Here is a 19,631-nt window from a genome sequence, read left to right as displayed (position 1 = left end):
GCGTATGCTTTAAGGCATGGCTACCTTGTGATTGACAAATCGCTACCACGCCGACCTGTCAATTAGGATAGAGGCGTAGCAATGCGTTTCCCTCCCCAGCTCCCCCATCTTGTCCAAATATGGTCACTTCTGGATCCAAAAAACCAAGATGGTGACAGCTAAAATGCCAAACTCTAGGCTTCAAAGCAGTTGTGCACAAACCAATGGGTGACGGTAACTACGACCACTTACTTATTTACAGTCTATTGCAAACACATCATAACCATAACAAACCGCTATATGAAATAAAGCGATCGTGCTCTTGGCTACTCAGTGTCCATGTTTCCATAGCTTTGGATAATTAACCTGACACATAAAGGCGTTTTTGTTTCCCCTGTGTGTGCTTTTCCTCCATGGTAACAAAGAAAGGGTTCTGTTTACACACTTTTTTTTTTCCATTATTCTGCTGCTCTAACTCTGTTCTAGGGACTGGTCTGTGTTTGGCCAGCTGCCTGCCTGGCATCACCCTCTGCCAGCTGTGTTAGGTGGCTGCTGGCCTGCTCCAGTACAAGTGTAGTACAACCGCAGCACCCTGGATGGTGGAGGAGGTGGAGCGGGTGGGTGGCTCAGTAGCTGGTGGTAGACTGTTATGTAATATGGTGTGGTCAGGGGATTGACGTCCCTCTCTAAAACTGTGTAGTCATTACTTTTGGAAATTGCATATTTTTTATGTTTTCATTCATTTCTATTTGACTCTGTGTGACTTGGCTTACTTACTCGTTTATACTTTTCTCGCAGTAACAAACCAAAAACCACACAGACTTAATTAAGTTGCATGTTTTCTTAAATTGTCTTGATCTTGTTTGATGAATCCTTGATTTGGCTCTCCTTTCTTTCTCCACGTCCACCCTTTCCTGAACCCTAAACATAACAAGTTTTCGCCTCATGACCAATTTAACGGCCTCATGTAGGCTATGCTCATCAACTCTACCTTGACATTCATGCCTACTGATCACACTATATATACTGTATATATATATATATATATATATATATATATTTCTTTTTTTTTACATGTTTCAAATAATTTTTCTTTGATATTATGTTTCTTGATTTTTACAATACTTTTTCGCAATCTTACTATGTTCATATTATGCACCATTATACACCAAAGCAAATTCCATGTACTGTATGTGAAAACCGGATTCTGATTCTGATTCACAGATGTTAGATACAAACTATGACACAGTCTCTAAAGGAAACCAAATTTTGTGCATTTGTAGATACAGTATGTGCTCATTCTCATCTGTGAACTTGTGCAATAATCTTGTAAAGTATGTGTGTGTTTGTATGTGTGTAAGCGTACAAGAGTATACACACGGGGCCCACTGTAAGTTTAAAAAACGCATCCAGTTACTGTCAATTTAACCGCAGTAGTGATGTGGGCTGAGAGATAAACACATAGATGACAGGCTGGCAACATTCTTCCTGTTTCAGACACAATCAAGACCACTATATAGTCCAACCACAGGCAATCATGGTCAGACAGTGATACACCACTCTGCCACTGAATGCTGTGGAAGGTCTCTTATGGATTGACACCAATATAAACTGCTATACTCTGGTTCATGTGAGTGGACTGGATGGTAAATTTCCTTAATCTAGGGGTTATGGCCATGACCGTGAACCACAACGTCCCCAGTTTGTGTCCGGCCGGGGTTCATCCCACATCTCTCTTTCTCCCCTCATGTCACCTATTTTGGCTATCCAAAAAAGGTCAAATGCTGTATCTCGCAATGTTAATGAAAGTAAAAAATAATGCATATATCAGACCCGTGATTTGGATCGGCTTGCAATTGAATGTATTCTTCCTTGGCCCATCTTTCAGAAATTTTCATAAAAATCGGGCCTGAAGTCTTTCCGCATTCCTGCTGACAAAAACCCCAAATCGAACCAAAAACATCACCTCCTTGCTCCTTGTGTCAAAGGCAACGTGATATGTAAGCCAAGTGGTTAGTGTGAGCACAGAAGTGCACTTAACAAAAATATTAACTGTTTAGGCAGAACATTTTAATTATTTTGTTGAGGTTCAAAGTAAATTATTCACCTTGTGGAAGCTGTAGGTCCATTTAGACACACTTTTAATCCAACATGGACGAGGATTACTTCTAAACAATTCCATGACAGCTGGGCAAAGATGATGTGATATTGTCAAAAGCTACATTTATTTACATGGTTGAGTGTTAAGATTTACTGTTATTGCTCTGGGTAACAACTTTCTGGCTCACAGTGTTCTGTTCAGGATGTATTTGTGAAGCTACAAAAATGTAATATGGGAGCATATAACTTTTCCTCAAAGCGTAATTTACAATTCAGTTTTGTTGTATGGGAACGTCATTGTTGGGCTACTAGGCTGCAACAACAGCAAGTATTAAGCTCAGTGTTCAACTAGCTTGTTCTGTCATAAAAGACAATAAAATATGGAAAACTACGAATTTCAGATTTAGCGGTGGACAAGACTGTATTGTGACCTTTTGTCATTTTAACATTCACATTAGACACAGCACAGTTAAGTATTGAATATTAACATATGTAATTTTGTTCAGAAAGAAGTAAGTCCCTTACAGAACATACTAATGCATGATCACCTTACTGTGTTAACTACCAAATCTGTCCAAACACTCCACTCTGCTCAACATGGGAGTCCAGCAAAGGAAACCTCAGTAAAGGAGGTTTACAAGTTAGAGAAGGATTACAACAGGGAAAGCAGAAAACAGCTGGTTGAGCCTGAGTGACTAAAAAACATCCTGTGATGCTCAGCCCGGTCCCCAGGATAGTACTTACCGTCACCACAGTAATGGATATAAAACATCTTCCCCTGGTGAAACATGTGTTATTCGGCATTCAGTGAGCTAATAAAGATACTGGTTGTATCATTTCAACAACAGAACGAAACTCAAAACAATTATTGTCTATTTAGCAGCAAAGGAACAAATTGATTTACTCCCTAATACTGTCGATGCACAACCACACAGGTTAACCAAACTAGATCCATCAGCCAACAATACTGATGGACTAACCCTCACAAGCATACTGTACATGGCACCATTTCAGCAACAAAGCCTCCACCAGCTGGAACCTGCCTGTGTTTCCACAGAAGTGACAAAAGTTGTAAACAGCTACCTTGAGACCTCAGGAAGAAAAACTCTACACAAACACTCACTCACGTGCAGACGTGTGTCCCTGCAGACAGTCAGTGAAAACAGACAGCCTTCCCCTTTCCTCTTCCCGTCCCTGTGTCCCCCCCCCCCCCCCCTGTATGCCAGGACAGACCCCACCTCCCTTACAACATCTGCTACGCACAAGAAGCTCCTTTTTCTAATATTTTTAGCTTTCTGGCTAAGGAAGCAGGGGTTTTCTGGAGTCAAAGACATGCTTTCTAACCAGAAATCCCCCCCTCTTCTTCACTGCACGTCTGCCAGCCGTCACAGAACAGTAGCTGGATTGAATGAGGGAGGGGTTGGACACAAGAGATGCACACACGGAGAGAGACTTATGCATACAAATGTAAAAACAAATATACAGAAACCATTGGTGCACGCACACACACACACACACACACACACACACACACACACACACACACACACACACACACACACACACACACACACACACACACACACAGAAACTCTCTTGCTCCTTCACTCTTCTTCCTCTCTAAAAATAGTCCTGGTATTTAGACAATGATGGACATTGTGTGGGAGTAGTGCATTACTGACTACAGGACTGTGACCTCAGCTGTCGATGGTCAGCGAGGGCACACATCGAGGAAGCCTTGAGGGGAAACTCTTCGTAATGATTTTAGAAGAACTCTGTGATTGTCACTCATAATGGAACTTTGTCTCAGCTCTTTAGATCATTATTTTCAGGCCGAGCACACGAGTACAGTCACTTTGTTTTGTGTCAGTTCTGCACCAAACAGAAGTCTGAGGACTTTATCATGCTGACATATTTTCTATGTCATTTATTCAAGTCGATTTTCACTGTTTTCTTATTTCATCACTAGCTATTTTACTGATAATGAATCAGCTACAAAAAACGATTATTGTCCACAATTTGTGAAAGTACAATTTAGCTCCAAATGAGGGGAGATCGATGCCACCTAGGTCAAAGTAGCCCTATTTCCAGAGATCCTGCCTGATTTGCAACAGACAGCAGGTGACAAGGTAGAAAAGGTTTTGGAAGAAAGCATACCCGTCGTGCCGGTGTTGCTTTGTGTACTGTGAAGGTTTTTCCTCACTATTTGTGTTGGTTAACTGCTTTATGTTTCTCCTTTTTGTGACCGGTCTGAATACATTTTGTTTACCTGAAAAATCAATGCTAGCATGCTGGTCCATTTTCCCCAAACACACACTACTAACTATCCTAAAGTACAACAGCATCCTTTTGGTTCAAACTAACCCCTTCTGTGGGAATGCAACACAAGTAAAAATCTATGGTTGGGGAATTCAAAATGTATTTACCACTTGCACCCCAAACATGTATGTTGGAGATCAAAAAATAATAATATACATAAATGGATTGACTCTAATACACCAACCTGACTCTCTTTTGAACATTTAATATTCACCAGAAATGGACAACAAGCTATACAGTATGTCTTAAACACTACAACACACAGCCATTCAGTGTTGTGCTTGAGACTCCTTGTGTACTTAAATCACACCCTCCATTGAGAGTGTCTCTCATGGGTCTGGGTTTCTGAGTTCCTGCATCATTTGTTGGCATCAAGGCCAGCATGTGTGTTAATAAATGTGTCAATTCATTTGTATGTGAGTTTGCACGTGTGTCCCCGAAGGGTGGGACAGGCAGTGGAGGGAACAGAGACTGCCTGTTCCCGAGGTGAGGTCAGTGTGCCGCCATGATGCACTTCCCTTCACTAGGACTCCTGCTGCTAACACAAACACACACAAACACACACAGAGTTGTGTTTCCATCACTTTAGAGGACATTACATTGACTGGAGACGTACCCTAACGATAACCTACATAACCCTTAATCTGAACCGTAACCTGAATTTAACCTTACACTAACCTTAAACCTAGTCTTCTACAAAAAAATGTGACTGTGTAAACATACACACACACACACACACACACACACACACACACACACACACACACACACACAGAATGGTCTTATTGCTCCAGCAGCACCACCATCAACACCCTCTGCTACAGTTGTTGGTATTTACTGGAAAAATGCACCATCTGTTTTTCCTCAAAATGTTAGCGAATGTTAGTGAAGTGGCCTCAGTGAGTAGATGACATCATCCAGTGTTGAAGATGAAGTGATGGTTCAGGGTGTTAGTTAGGACCAGATCTGATCAGATTGCAGTCTCAGAAACCTGTCGCTGCTCCTGCTGGACTTACTAGATGCAAATCATTTGCATTCCCTTTTATTGCAGCAGGATTTTCCAGGTGAGAGTGAATGGCTGCTACTGTGGATTTTGAACTCAGTGTAAGTGCATCTGGCACAAGGGAACGTGAACCAGGCTCTGTTTCAGCCTCTCGGGTCTGGCAGTGAACAGGGGAGCGTCCCGAGTAAACACAACCATCATGGACCATTTCTGGACCATCAAACCGCTCAGTTACACCCAATAATTACAAATATAGAATACCTACTGTACACCGAGAACAACAGTACTGTACTGCTGGTACTGTACTGAGCAACTTCAGTGGAGCACCTCGGTGCCTTGCTCAAAGGCAACACTGACCACGTTAACATGCTGAAAATATTCTGTTTTTTGCCCTTATTCCGAAAAAAATTGTTTACATGGCTAATGAAAATATTTTCCACGAATATTCCTATTTACATACAACCGTCAAAAAATGCGTTTTTTGTTCAACCGTGCGACAACAACCTCCCTCATTCATTCCTTCAACAACCTTCTTGGAATGGTCAGCATTGCGATTTTTGCGCATATAAAAATAATGTTTAAAAGTAGGTGTGTTTCTTCTGACCAGAATTGTGCTCTTTTCTTTTGGGCAAACATCTTACTCCCGACTTGCAAACTGTTGACTAGAGCTGGCTGTAAGCGACTATAAACTGTTTGTCACCAACTGCGGTAAAAACCCAACATAAGCATATCCCACATGTTTTAACCGGAGATTGCTACATTTGGAATAAAGCCTTATTTGGAATATCCAAACGGAATATGCTGTTTACATGATCCGTATCAAATTCCAAATTCAGATATTCGGAGATATTGAATATTAGTGTGCATGTAAACGTAGTCAGTGTTTGTTTCCCAGAAAAACAGATTTTTCAAATCACAAGCTCCCTTTCTAATGCGACTAAAAAGCCTGCTGACGTCCGCCTATCTACATTACATATGGTTCACATAGGACAAAAACTGCTAATGACCACTGTTATCAGTAAAGGAAAGGCTGGACAATGTTATCTTGTTGTTAATGCAACAATGTCGCATAGCAGCGGGATAGGAACTCTGACAAGGGATCATGATATGGAGCCAACACTAATTGTTGGATGCATGAACCACACAACAGTCATTAATCAGTGTAGGCATGCGCGCGCACACACACACACACACACACACACACACACACACACACACACACACACACACACACACACACGTCGTTATTACAGTATGTCAAAATTGTTGGAGAAACTGGGGTGGACACTTTTCTAAAGTCCAAAGTGATGTCTTTAGATGTCTTGTTTTGTCAGTTCAAAACTCCATGTTTTGAGAGGCTAAAAACAGCATTTTCTGACATTTTTGTATTACTTTAATGACTAATTACTTATCAAAATAGTTGCCGATTATTTTTCTGCCAATCGACTATATAGATTAGTTGTCTAGCATCAAGTGTGATCATGCACAGGCACGACAGACTTTTGTTCACATCATGTTTTTAGTCAACTTGTGCTCTTGATGTGTCCTTGACAAAAAATGTACATAAAACACACACACACACACACACACACACACACACACACACACACACACACACACACACACACACCATAGCTTGTCATCACAATCTTATGAGGCTGGAAGCAACAAATTGTTTGTGTAACTCAAACCTACATTTATTTAACATGGCACTATATTTTGACCAAATTACACTGTAACTCAACTCTTTGATCACATCAGATAGGAACTGTATGTCTCCATGCACTGCAGAATGGTGAATGAATGAGTGATGTGTAAAGAGAATTAAGGTAAAGGAAAGTCGTTTTCTACAATGCAATTATATTCGTGTTTTCATGTAAAAACTTCAACCTTGCACACGCACTCGTGAGAAACATGCTTTTCCCCCTCCAACATGACTTCGCGACATTAACAATAACTGACGGGCGCTGACGCAGTAACTGGGGATGCGGTGCTTAGAGCATCATATGACTCCATTCAGAACATTTTATGTCACTTTAATGAAGTGCGAGGCATCGAGAAACTTCTCAGAGAACAAGTCGGTCTTTTAGTCTCCATGTTTCTCACAACTAGTATGTATGTATGTAAATATGGGGTTATCAAAGATAATTGTACAACTATATACAGTCAGATACGTAAAGGTCACATCAAATCTCCTATTGAAGGCATACAGTATTATTTTCTCATAAAAGACGACTCCAGAAATATATAGTATTGCGTATAACTTATAAAAAACTAGTAAGCAAACTCTTACAAGCAAAACTTAACATGCTTTTAAAGTTATGGCGTCTCCACAAAAGCCCCTGCAAAGCCAACACATGAAAACTCAGCATCATACATCCAGAAACCCTTCATACAGACTGCAAAAACTGACTTAAGTAACTAGATGACAGATCACTGAGTCTAAGACAAACACAGCCAGACACTAACTTTCTCTCCAGGCTAATACACTGTGTGATCTTACCTTGTTCATTTTCCCGCTAATCATATTCCCTGATTTACAGGCTGCCCCTCATTCTCAGAGTAGACCATCAATAACATGGCCTGCCACTGAGGTAACTTGTTTTCTTTGCTCCGGTCCTCCCTCCGTACAGGGGCTGCAGCGGGGCGGAGCTACACGGCAGCTAAAAGCATGCGTGGAGTACTATTACTTGAATCTCAGCCTCTGATTGGTCAGTTTCTGGAGGGGCGTAAGGATACTCGATCTGGATTGGCTAAATTAAATACTCTAATATTCCAAGGGACACTTCTGGTGTGATTGAGGCGATGAATCCAGAATGTTACATAAAACAGCTTCATAGCATTATTTTATTACATATGATGCCTAAACAGTATTTTTCAAAAATACATGTTTTGATGTGGCGGTGCAATATTATGGTCACTGATATAGTTTAAAAATAAAAATTACAAAAACTGTAATTAAATAACCACAGATTCAGCCCTATCATTCATAACAAGGTCATAATTATGGTATGGTTGGTTGATCTGGGTGTGACTTTGTCTAAAACAAATGGAAGAGGCTTTTGAAACGTTTGTATGTACACGCACGCGCACACACGCACGCACACACACAATGATACATTTTTAATTATGGGCCCCATGTGCACGATGTGGCTCTGGGCCTCCTACAGTATAAATCACAACAAAGTAACAAGCATTATCAAATCAAATCAAATTTATTTGTATAGCCCAATATCACAAATGATACATTTGTCTCAGTGTGCTTTACAGACTGTACAGGTTACGACACCCTCTGTCCTTAGACCCTCGCATCACACAAGGAAAAACTTCCTAAAAGAAACCCTATTATCATTATTATGTCAATAAATAGCACGTGGATTTAATGTAATCTGAACAGAAAGTGTTTTAGTTTAAAACCCTTTATTTTCTGACGTACCCCGCCCCCCAGGTAGCTCAACGTCACCACCACCTGTTCCACATGTGTTCGTTTGTATTGATTTTAAAATGTCATATACATATCATTAAGTATATACAAGTCGATATTGTTACAATGTTTTTTCTCAAGGCTTTTTTTCACTTTTCTTTTCAGAGGGTTCAGTCACTTGGAGAGTCAGGGGGTGGGTGTTTCAAATATGTATCCATTATGTTTTGCTTTTCTGGTCACTTACTGACTGTGGTAGCCAGAAGATTACTGGATCAGCATCTATATTTATTTTACCACTTATCACAAATATGAAGTGGTGGAATGTGACTGAGTACATTTACTCAAGTATTGTACTTAAGTACACATTTGAGGTACTTGTACTTTACTTGAATATTTATACTTTATACTCCAATAATATTCAGAGACAAATATTGCACTTGATTCAGATTAACAATGCAAATTCTAATCAATGAATAACTAATGATATTTTTATGTCAATAAGGCTAGATTAGTGCTCAGATAGAAAATCTCGAGCTACTTAGCAGTATGTAAAGTAAGTATACTATTCTAAAATGGGCCACTTGGGAATCACTGTTCCAAAGTCCCTGCCTCACCTTAGGTCTCCAGATTCTCTCACAATATTCCTCCTACACACATGCATTGACACTGCTGCTGAGGAGTCACTAGTGTGTTAGTAGCAGCACCTAGTGGTGTAATAAGAGACATGCACCAGGTGAAGTAGCTGTATTAATCACCTTTCTGTTTTAAAAAATAAAACATAACTTCTCTGTAGCTCACGAGTCTCAGGACAATGTTCAGCTACAAACAGAGATGACCTCACTCTTTGATACTGTGCATGTAGATGCAGTGTTAGAAATTACACCAAAAATGCTTTATTTGTGTTTTTCAATGCCTGAGCTAATTCACTAAAATCAAAACAAGCAAAAACATTGCTTAGGTGAAACATTTTGATACAAATGCCAACTATCCGTATGGTTGTGATTATACGTATGCCCGTGTGTGCATAGAGTGTTGTCCGCCTTAGCCCGCTGCCTCAGACTCCTAATGCACAGAGCATTATTTCTGTCTGCTGCCTCAATCTCTTAGTCACTTCCATGTGTTAGATGGATGTGCAGGTACAGTATATCCCCACCAATCAGTGTGAAACGCGAGCACGAGTCACAACGTATGCAGTACCAACCCCCCCCCTAAAAAAAAATGGTCCATTCCTTTCTCTCATAACCCAAGTATTTCCGGCTTTGACAGACATAAAAAGACTGGGGAGTTTAATTGTTTTTGGAATTTTCGGCTCCCTTTCATGTGGACTGTGTGAAAGAGGAGGCTGTTGAAGAGGGGGGAGAGGTGGATTACGAAGCAGAGAACAAAGTAGTAAAGTGGAAAAGGTAACGGAGGGGCGGGGAGGCCACACCGAGACTACAAGAAATACTGAGGGGACCATGAGAGACAGGAAGCTGGTGCTTGGGATTGGAATGAGGGGTTGAGTCGGGGAGTAAAGTGGGGGAGGGTCGTGTTTGAAGAAAGATGGAGATGAAGAAAGGGGGGGGACGCTTTTGCAGACATATGGAATGAATCCTGAATCAAGTTTTCTCTGCACTTAGAACAACACTAAATCACCGCAGTCAGTGCAAGGTGCTTGGAATTGGTAAGCATTTCTTGAAATATTACAATGATGCCAATGTTTTCTTTCTAGCCTGTGTGGAAAGGATGATTTAGAGTCTTGATGAAGTGGAAGGACTCGTGTTTGAAGGTAAATGAGAAAAAGGGGGACAGAGTGGGAACCCGGGCCAACAGGAAATGAGGGGAGGAGGAAGAGGAGGCTAGAAAAGGGGGCTGTGTTGCTTGACGAAGGATTGTGTAAAACAGCACTACGCCAAAGGCTGATAAGGTGCAGCTGTTGAAGGAGTGAGAAAGCAGTGGGTGAGACACAGACACTGATGACAGTCGACCACATACTCACATTTATTGAGTTCAATAAAATCCTTTTTGTCAGCCAACGCTGCTCTGCCCTAAAGTCATTTTTCAAAACTTGGGCAAATATCAAGCTCGACATTTGTGAGTGCAAGAAAAAGAAAATATTTTGTGCATGGTTCGCTGTGAGGTGTTTCTGTTAAGGGCGGTAGGGGATTTATTTTTTTGGGGGGGGTCACAACGCCTGGTCTCTATTTATTTCTAGAGCCAACAACAAAAAGAGCAGAACTGGTGGGATTACAAATTGTACTTTGTAACCTAAGTGGTGACAAACAGGATGAACTTTAATTGCTAGATCACTGGCATTATAAACAACTATAGAAGCCATAACACCTGTAGAGTTAGGAACAAAGCAGCATTACGTTACAGAAAAAGAGATCACCTCTGAATTTAAGACTAAAGCCTTGTTCAGACTACCAGCCCAAATCCTTTTTTTTTTGGCACATGCAGATTATATATAGAAAGTCTGGACGGAAAAAACATATGATATGGGTTGGTGGTGGTTGGAAATGCAATTCCAATCAGATTTCTACGGATGCGTCTCGGTCAGGACACTCTGGCCGCTCAAATCGGATTTGAACAAACATCTGTCACATCTGCTGAGCAGAATCCATGCTGCTACTGGCAGAGTGCTACAGAGCTCAACATGGAGGAGAACAACAGATGCCAAAATAACCACGATTGATTGTTTGCAGGGCGAAATGATGGACCTCATTTACTAACTGACGCAACCCATGCACATAGGTTGGTGATGTCTGGACACACAAACCCATTCTGATCACTTACAAATGACAGTGGGGACAGTTTGTCTTTCTCAGAACAATCTCGGAACCCATCGACTATTGGACTGCCGATGATTTAGCCTCTGAAACCAAAACTCTTCCGAGACTAAAAATATTGTCCCGTTACCCACATATTTTGCATTCACACGCAGGTATCTGTTCGTAGAGATAGAGATCAAGGCTGTGTGAGAATACGTTTCATATTAAAACTCCAAGTAGTTCCAATGACTCTCACACTTGAGCTCTTGCCTGTGCATGTGGGTGAATTAAATCCACATTTACTGTGATGACTGCCAACATATTAAAATGCCAATATGATCTGTTTATGATTATAACACACAATAGGACAGATCAGAAAAAATATTTGTATGACAGGACTATAACCTCGGGGTGGCAGTGTCATTACATCTGCCTGGCTCTGTGCTTTATTTTATATTTTTAAAGAGAACCATATGAACTATCGTGTCTGTCCACCAGAACCAGTTTAGTTCAGGAATGCTTTTTTAAAAGAGTGTTTATCGATGCTCAACTACTCTCTATCAACAACTGTCCAAGAGGCAGTAAGACGTATTCTGAGTGCACAGAATGAGAATATGAAATCATAAAAGGCTGTTGGTAATCTCATAATTAGCTCCAAGTGAATAATGAAAAATCCATCATTTGTAAAATAACACCAATACTCACAAAACACGTGTTTCGAGGCCACCCTGCAACTGCAAATATGTACAGCTCTTCAGTGCAGTGTGTGAAGAAACAGTTAATATACCGTATGATATTCTTATATCATATAATTCTCTCATAAGTAAAAGAAAAAACAATCAATGAAAACATTGAAATGATGAAAAACATCCCTTTTCCGTGTTCCTGACATAGCACCCAGTAAATGATGTAATCACACTGTGAGTACCATGTGGAACATCATTTTCTGTTGCCAAGTCTTTCCAGTAAGCACTTGGCATGAGTCTGACTGGGTATGTATGTGTATGTGTGCGAATGCCAGGGTATAAAGAAATTAAAGCCAAGCCACATTCTGGTCAGGTTCTCACTAACAGTGGCATCTTCTCACACCTATGATTATCTGCAGGCCCATGGAATAAAAAAACAAACAAGAAGTGAAGACAAGTTATGGAAAAAAATGACCATAAATAGATGAGACATCATTTCCTCCTCTCGGATAATCAGTGGGATCTAAGTGGTTCCCACACCCCTGTAGTGGGGTCGAGGACTGCAGGATGACGTCGTCCATAGAGCTCCGCATTCCCACGCTGCTCAATACGGAGCCACTGGGACTGTGTTGCAAGCGCACACACACACACACACACACACACACACACACACACACACACACACACACACACACACACACACACACACACACACACACACACACACACAGAAAAAGTCCAGATGGAAAACATGCACATTTAGAAAAATGCACACAAATAAGTCACACATCTGGATAAAAAAGCCACAGAGACTCAAGTCTGAATGTAATCCGATGTGATGTAAAGTGGTGGACAGAGGTCTTAAGAGCTAATAGCAAACTTAAGACATCAGGCTAGCCTGCCTCTGTTTACATGATGGTAATTCCCCCGCAGTGCTGAGGTCGTCACAACAGTGCCATTGTCTCTGCACAGATGTGACCTCAGCGCGGAGATGCCATCGTCATCCACATCATCTTTCAAATCCAGGCCAAACGAAACACACACGCGCCCCTTGTAAGAAGATAAACAATCCCTTCTTCAAACTTCAGATCTCCTGCACTTGTCCATGAGACTGGCATAACACTAATATTACAGTGGAGTGTGTTAAGAAATATGTTTATTTCGACTACATGCTGGTTTGCTGCCCTCAGGTCGAAGGTCAGTGTTAGCTGAGAATTTCCCATCAGGTATTAAAAGATATACCACAGGTTCTTCTTACTGGTCAAAACCTTTCGCCTACACTACCCACAATTCAACTCCCAAGCCGACAGTTTGGTCGGACATTCGGGTGTGTTACGCTAGGCTAATGTCGTCTTGAGCCGCAAGCCTCAGAGCTTTATCCACAACCCCACTTTTTTTTTTCTTTTTCAAACACTCAAGTGTCATCACTTGAGGTCATTTATCAGATTTCACACAGCTCTCTGCAGCCACAAAAGGCTTTATACAACTTTTTTCACATATGCACTAGTAGCTACTCCCAAACACCTGTAAACATTTGTATGATAAGAAAAAATGCCACAACATTTGTTCTGATTGGTCTAAAGTCTTGCAATCTGACACAAACATCTAACAGTTCAACTTCAAGACACATGTTTAATAATCCAATAGTCAAGTCAGGAATCTTTTAAAATGAGGAAAAAAGCTAACCTTTTGTTTATTAAATGTCTTCCATATAAAATATTTTATTTATTTTTACATTGCATATGTGTGCATTTCTTTGATATTCAACATTTTATGAGTTCATAGATACATGATTGTGCTCCTTGTAGTTTCTGAGATACAGCCATTTTCTTATCATACTATATTTAGTCTTTGAGCACATGGGGCTGATGTTTATTTACTAAAATATAATAAAATATATAGAAAAAAACAATGTGCCCAAAGAGTACAATAACACATTTTTCAGCCAAACAGAAAATGTCCTCAGATCTGTGGTCAGGCCCAGAGAACACTTCCACTAAAAGGAAAATCATAATTTTAGTTGCAGGCATAAATGGGTTAATTTATTGATATTATTAATGTGGAAGACCTCAGATAAACATAGGACTCTATAAAATACATCATTCTACTATTTAAAAAAATGTTGGTTTCATTCTGACATTGTTTATTAGATGATCAGCAAAATAATCCTACATTTATTTTCCCTTTAATGTACCTTTGATCAATAAATAACTCAATAATAAGTCATGTTATATCCCTGACTACAAATACAGGCACTCCTCATATGCATATCAACATGTGCATGCCCAGTAATAGTGAACATGCCAACAACGGAGACGTGAACACTGCATGCACACTGACCTTTGTCAGCCTCATCCTTCCACTCTCTCTCCTCTCCAGACTCCTTCTCTTCAGAGACGAGTTTCTGCCCACCGCCACCGGTTGCACCTCTTCTTCCCCACACCAGTCCGAACTCAGGACGCAACCCATATAGGTGGACGGGTCCTGTTCTCTGGACCTTTTTCCTCCTCCTCTCTCTCTCTTCTCTCCTTCTGTCCTCTCTCGTGCTCTGTCCAGCTCCGGACTCCTGGGCAGCTGTTTTTGTCAGCTGCAGAGAGAGGAGAGGGAGGCCCTCCCCATTTTCCTGGCTCTCGTTCAGCCTGCTACGGGGACAGAGGGAAGGATACACGCTGCATGCTCTTTGCTGACTGCCCCCCCTTCCTTTCTACACACACACACACTTTAAAAACACCTCTCTTTCTCCAACTCGCTGCAGTCACATGTGGACTACACCCCTCTCACTGCTCTTCTTTGTTTCGCCCACACTTTTACAAACCCAACTTTCCTAGGCACACTTCCCTACTTTTTCGCTCTGTTTTTGGTTTCGATCACACTCACTACATCCTTGGACTCACACACATGACCCTCCACTCAAATGTCAATGCTCAAGGATCCCGTGAAGCTCTCCTTTATTTCTTCTTTCTTCTCCCTCTCTCCTCTTGTTGCTTCCCCTCTCCCAGTCCTCCCATCCCAAGAACACGTCTCCCCTTCCTTCTCTCTCCTGCTTCTACCTCTCTTCTGGGGTTGCCTCACTCTTACATGTACAATTACCTCTCTGTTCTCACCCCCACCCACTCTCTCCTCCTCAGCAGTTTCCTGCTCCCAGATACAGGCAGTCTCTCCTTTAGCTCAAACACCACATTGTTGGTATTGTCTAGAAAACAGCCAAGAAAACCAAACAGTGCAGGCAGCTGTTAGGATGCTGGGGTATTCAGAGTGGACTGAGCCTTCTCTTGTTTACAACGCATTAGCCTTGTTTGGTGCAATTGTGAAACAAGCTCTCTTTCACCACAGAATCCAAACCTAACCATTATTGTCCTTGCATCATTAGATAATGAAGGGAATTTCAAGCAAAAATAGGCCATTTTCAATATTGTTGAAGTCCGAAAAACATTAGCGTTGCTCATGTTTCTTTTCCTCACAGCCTCTTTACTGTTGTTTATTTCTTCTCCCTAGAGTGTTTTGGCTGCTACGCAAGAGCTCACAAGGCGTGGAAGAGTGAGTACCCCTTAAAAGGCAAATTCTTGACGCGCCTCCAAAAGTCCCCCTCCCCTTCTTTGTATTTACTCTCGACATTCCCCTCTTTGTTCTCATTGGTTTTCTTCTTCTTCCCTCCTGTGTCATCTCTCATCTTTCTTTTCTCTTTTTCAGACAGAAACCAGTTGTGAGGCAGTTTTGTTGTGTCAGGCATTTTGCCCTCTATGTAAGTCTTTCAGGCAAGGTCTCAGACATGAGCTCAGGTTGCAGACAGCGTTTACAACAACCCCCCCCCCCCCACTGGTTTTACATGAAATTAACTCCTTCTAATCAACTCAGGTCCTGCCAAAGTCCTGCTTTTGCATCTGGAAAATATGGAGAAAGATGGTAAGTAGTTTGCAGACTGAGCATTTATCTGTTGCTTATCTCAAAGACAAAAGAAAGATCCAAATTTATTGTGATTAGGAAATATGGTACTAATGTATGGTACTAACACTAATATATATACTAAAAGCACAATTACGATCTCTTAAGTCTTTTCTGCCTTACGTTGTAGCATACTTGGCACGTTAGGAGTCTGGGCATCAGTTTCAGTCTGGATCTATGAAGATTAACGACAGAAATGTTTGATAAGGAGGATAGGAGGGAGAAGAAAGGATAACATCTTAGAGAAGGGTTTAGAAAGACAAGATAAACCCAGTCCATATATGGAGAGGCAGAGAGAAAGAGAAGGGATTGTAATGAAGAAACAAAGCAGTACAGAAATAGACACAGTAGTGATGATGTCAGAGGTGACGGTACCCAAGCCTTCTTCCTTATCAGAGCTTCTTTGACTGAAGATCTTTTTCACATCTCAAGTTGATGGCTTCCATCATCTCCAATGGCCCTTTCCTGATGTCGTAAAATAAACGTGTGCACACATTAACACCTAGTATGCTATTTCGCCCCTTTGCCGTGTCCAAGCATCTGTTTTTGTGGGTCAGTCTTGAACAACACCATAAGTTCAGGGTTTGTGTTCAATGTGCACAACAATAACATCGTTGTTAGGTCACAAACCAAGGACATCCACGCCAAGGGTGTGTGCACTTGGTACGCATGAGACCCACAGCATCAAAAGGACAGGACGACTATTGCAATGTCATATACAAACACTTGCTTACTGCTGGTACATGACGGCTGGGTTTCTCTGGGTTTGTTTAGGAGTTTGTCTGCCCCCTAGTGGGCAACACAAACTTAATGCAGATTTAACATGTAGAGGATAAGGCTGGTGATATTATTCTTATTGTCAACAAATCCCACAAAAAGACCAAAACTGACTGCTGAGTATTCAAAGCCTGATATATCTTCTTCCTCTGTGCCACAGAGCTTCATTGTGGTCCAATAACTATTTACACATCAATGAGCCACACTGTTACAGGTTACCTTCTTTTTACCATGAACACACACTTTTTGTGTCGATCCCGCATACACCTTATCTTGCACGCCATGGATTCTCGCGGTATCACAAGATTGTGAATCACGGAATCATGGAATTACGACAACCAGTAGCGGCTCCTAAAGAGGTTACCGTAGATGCTGCAACAACATTGGTTATAACAGAACTGGAGAGTATTTCTACATTGAAAGAAGAGCAAAGAACTTCACTGAAGCATGTTTTCGCTCTTCTCTCGACTGGCTCCGGCAAAGGTTTGAGTGACATATAGTTCATCCTATCACCTGCCAAGTATTTTTTGAAAGTACCTGCCCCCAAACAGTTTCCAATGATGGCTACTCTGATGGTTCTGTGTAACAAAACCATCTGGTGCATCACATAAACAAACACCGTCCTGCTGCTAGAAATAACTGGCGCAGCAATCTGCTGTTGAAAATAGTCCAAACGAAAAGCACTATTTCCTCGTGTTTGAATAACATCAGTAACATAATATATTTACCACAGGTTAAGGAGGTCAGAAAGTATTGAGTTGGACCAAAGCACTGCTGGTTTTACTCTTGTTAAGGGATTTTTTGACAATAACAAAACTCTGGGTAGAAGATAAATTCTAATTAATACGGATTTAGATGGGTTTGACTGGAACGGACACGGACATGGACAAGTCAGACAGGATGAAAGTACCACACCTGTGTTACCCTCTGTGGCACCACTAGCTCACAGACAGGAAAGAACAAAAAAACAATTGTTGCAAAAATAGTGGCAAAACACATTTTGGTGTACACAAACTTTTGCATTTATACATGAACAAAAATATAAACATGAAACTTTTGTTTTCTAATTTGTTTGTTTTCACATAAGCCGTGTCCTTTCCAAGAATTTGGCAGTACATGTGTAATTACGCCGGCCCCCGGACTCCACATCCGGCTTCTTCATCTGCAAGATCGTCTGACACCAGCCACCCAGACAGCTGATGCAACAGTTGGTTTGCACAAACAGAATTGTGAACAGAAACCGTCTCAGTGAAGCTCATCTGTGTGCTCGTCGTCCTCAGCAGGGTCATGACCTGACTGCAGTCTGTCGTTGAAACCGTCTGCACTGGGAAAATGCTGAGCTTTGATGGATGAATTCCATGTGACCAAAAAGTGCTTATCTGAAGCCCTATTAATGTGAAGTCTGTAGTTCAGAGTACCAAATAAAAAAATTTTTTCAAGATGAAACTGCACATTTTAAAGAATGTGTTCAGTGTATATGAGGGCGGCAAACATTTTGCTCATATATGGCAAGGTCAGGGATATTTGTCTTCATCTTTGCGATTGACGTCAGATTTGACACGGAGCACACAATGAATACAAATGCCGGAAACAGAGTGTCTAGGCTTCTAGCTTAGTCATCATGGAAAATATGTGAGGAAACTGAAATCAAATATAAGTTATTCTACAAATGGGTTAAAGCCAAATCATTTCGATGATCCTAGAGAGAGAAAATAGAGTACACTACTGCATTCTCTTGTCTCAGAGAATATAGGAAACCAAGTAAAAACGGTCTTCCAGTAAATGTTAAACATGCACTGTAACTCTACAGCAGGTTACAGCACTGTGGAAGTATTCTGCTTGATGACGCCAAAGTGCTGTCAGTCCTGTAGCTGGCAGGAAGTTATTGTCCCGTTAAAAACTTTCCGTCAAAACTGTTGAATCTCTGAAACTCATTGTCAAAATCAACATGAACAAGGTGCTTAACCAGTGCAAAAGATTTCCCCAATGGTCCTTCACCAACTTAATAATGAAAACTGTTTCTTAACCTCTGGTGTTCACACAGCACACCTGCTTCACCATCTTAAAAGACACTGCGGTCACATAAACTGGTTACCCAGGGAGAAACAAATGGCACTCACGTCAGTACAGTAAAGACATCCCACCTAGTGTTACACGGTAGTCTTTACAAGTCTACAGAGTTACTGCATGGTTTACAGCATTCAAGGAAGATAACATCACTTTCATCGCTAGAACATTTACTACAGGCAAACTTTAGCATGCATGTCCTTTTCTTCAAACAATTTTCAATGCATGTGTTTTTCACATTTTTGCATGTGTTTTCCACTGGTTTCATTTCATTACCTCCGCCAAGGAGCTTATGTTTTCGGTTTGGTTTGTTTGTTTATTTGTTAGCAAGATTACGGAACCACTACCTGCCCAAATTTCATGGGCCAAGGAAGAACCCATTGGATCCGTATCACAGGGTGGATACAAGCATTGCTGTATTTTACACTTATGGCAACGGCCTTGGCAAAGGTCTGCGCTCTCCGAGTGCCCTTATAGTTTGAGTATGTTATAAAAAACTTGTAAAGATTATCCATCGCAATGAACATCGTATTTCTGTGACAATATAATCGAAGTGCAAAAGTCCATAACAATCCCCGTTCCTC

The 19,631-nt window shown here is 41.1% G+C and overlaps 1 protein-coding gene and 1 long non-coding RNA gene across 5 annotated transcripts in view; both read right to left on the bottom strand.

The window, feature by feature from the left end:
* The window catches only part of tns2a (tensin 2a), a 50,463-nt gene extending 35,199 nt beyond the window's left edge, over positions 1-15,264 (bottom strand). For 3 of the 4 annotated variants that reach the window (XM_029436420.1, XM_029436422.1, XM_029436421.1), the window contains exon 1: positions 14,602-15,264. In XM_029436420.1, the coding sequence (XP_029292280.1) occupies positions 14,602-14,730 (129 nt within the window). In that variant the 5' untranslated portion in view covers positions 14,731-15,264. Of the gene's footprint in view, positions 1-7,904; positions 7,987-14,601 lie in introns of those variants that run through there. The other variant, XM_029436423.1, reaches the window with a different exon arrangement.
* Positions 15,265-16,071: 807 nt separating this feature from the next.
* Positions 16,072-16,653, bottom strand: LOC115011211 (uncharacterized). The gene is made up of 3 exons (XR_003832562.1): positions 16,579-16,653; positions 16,327-16,378; positions 16,072-16,142 (listed from the first exon to the last, which is right to left on the bottom strand). It is a non-coding gene; the product is annotated as an uncharacterized LOC115011211 (long non-coding RNA).
* Positions 16,654-19,631: the final 2,978 nt, after the last annotated feature.

The sequence above is a fragment of the Cottoperca gobio genome, chromosome 7 (genome assembly GCF_900634415.1).
Source record: "Cottoperca gobio chromosome 7, fCotGob3.1, whole genome shotgun sequence".
NCBI classification, from domain to species: Eukaryota; Metazoa; Chordata; class Actinopteri; order Perciformes; family Bovichtidae; genus Cottoperca; species Cottoperca gobio.
Note: the sequence above shows the minus strand (reverse complement) of the source record. Positions and strands in the feature narration are given on the sequence as shown.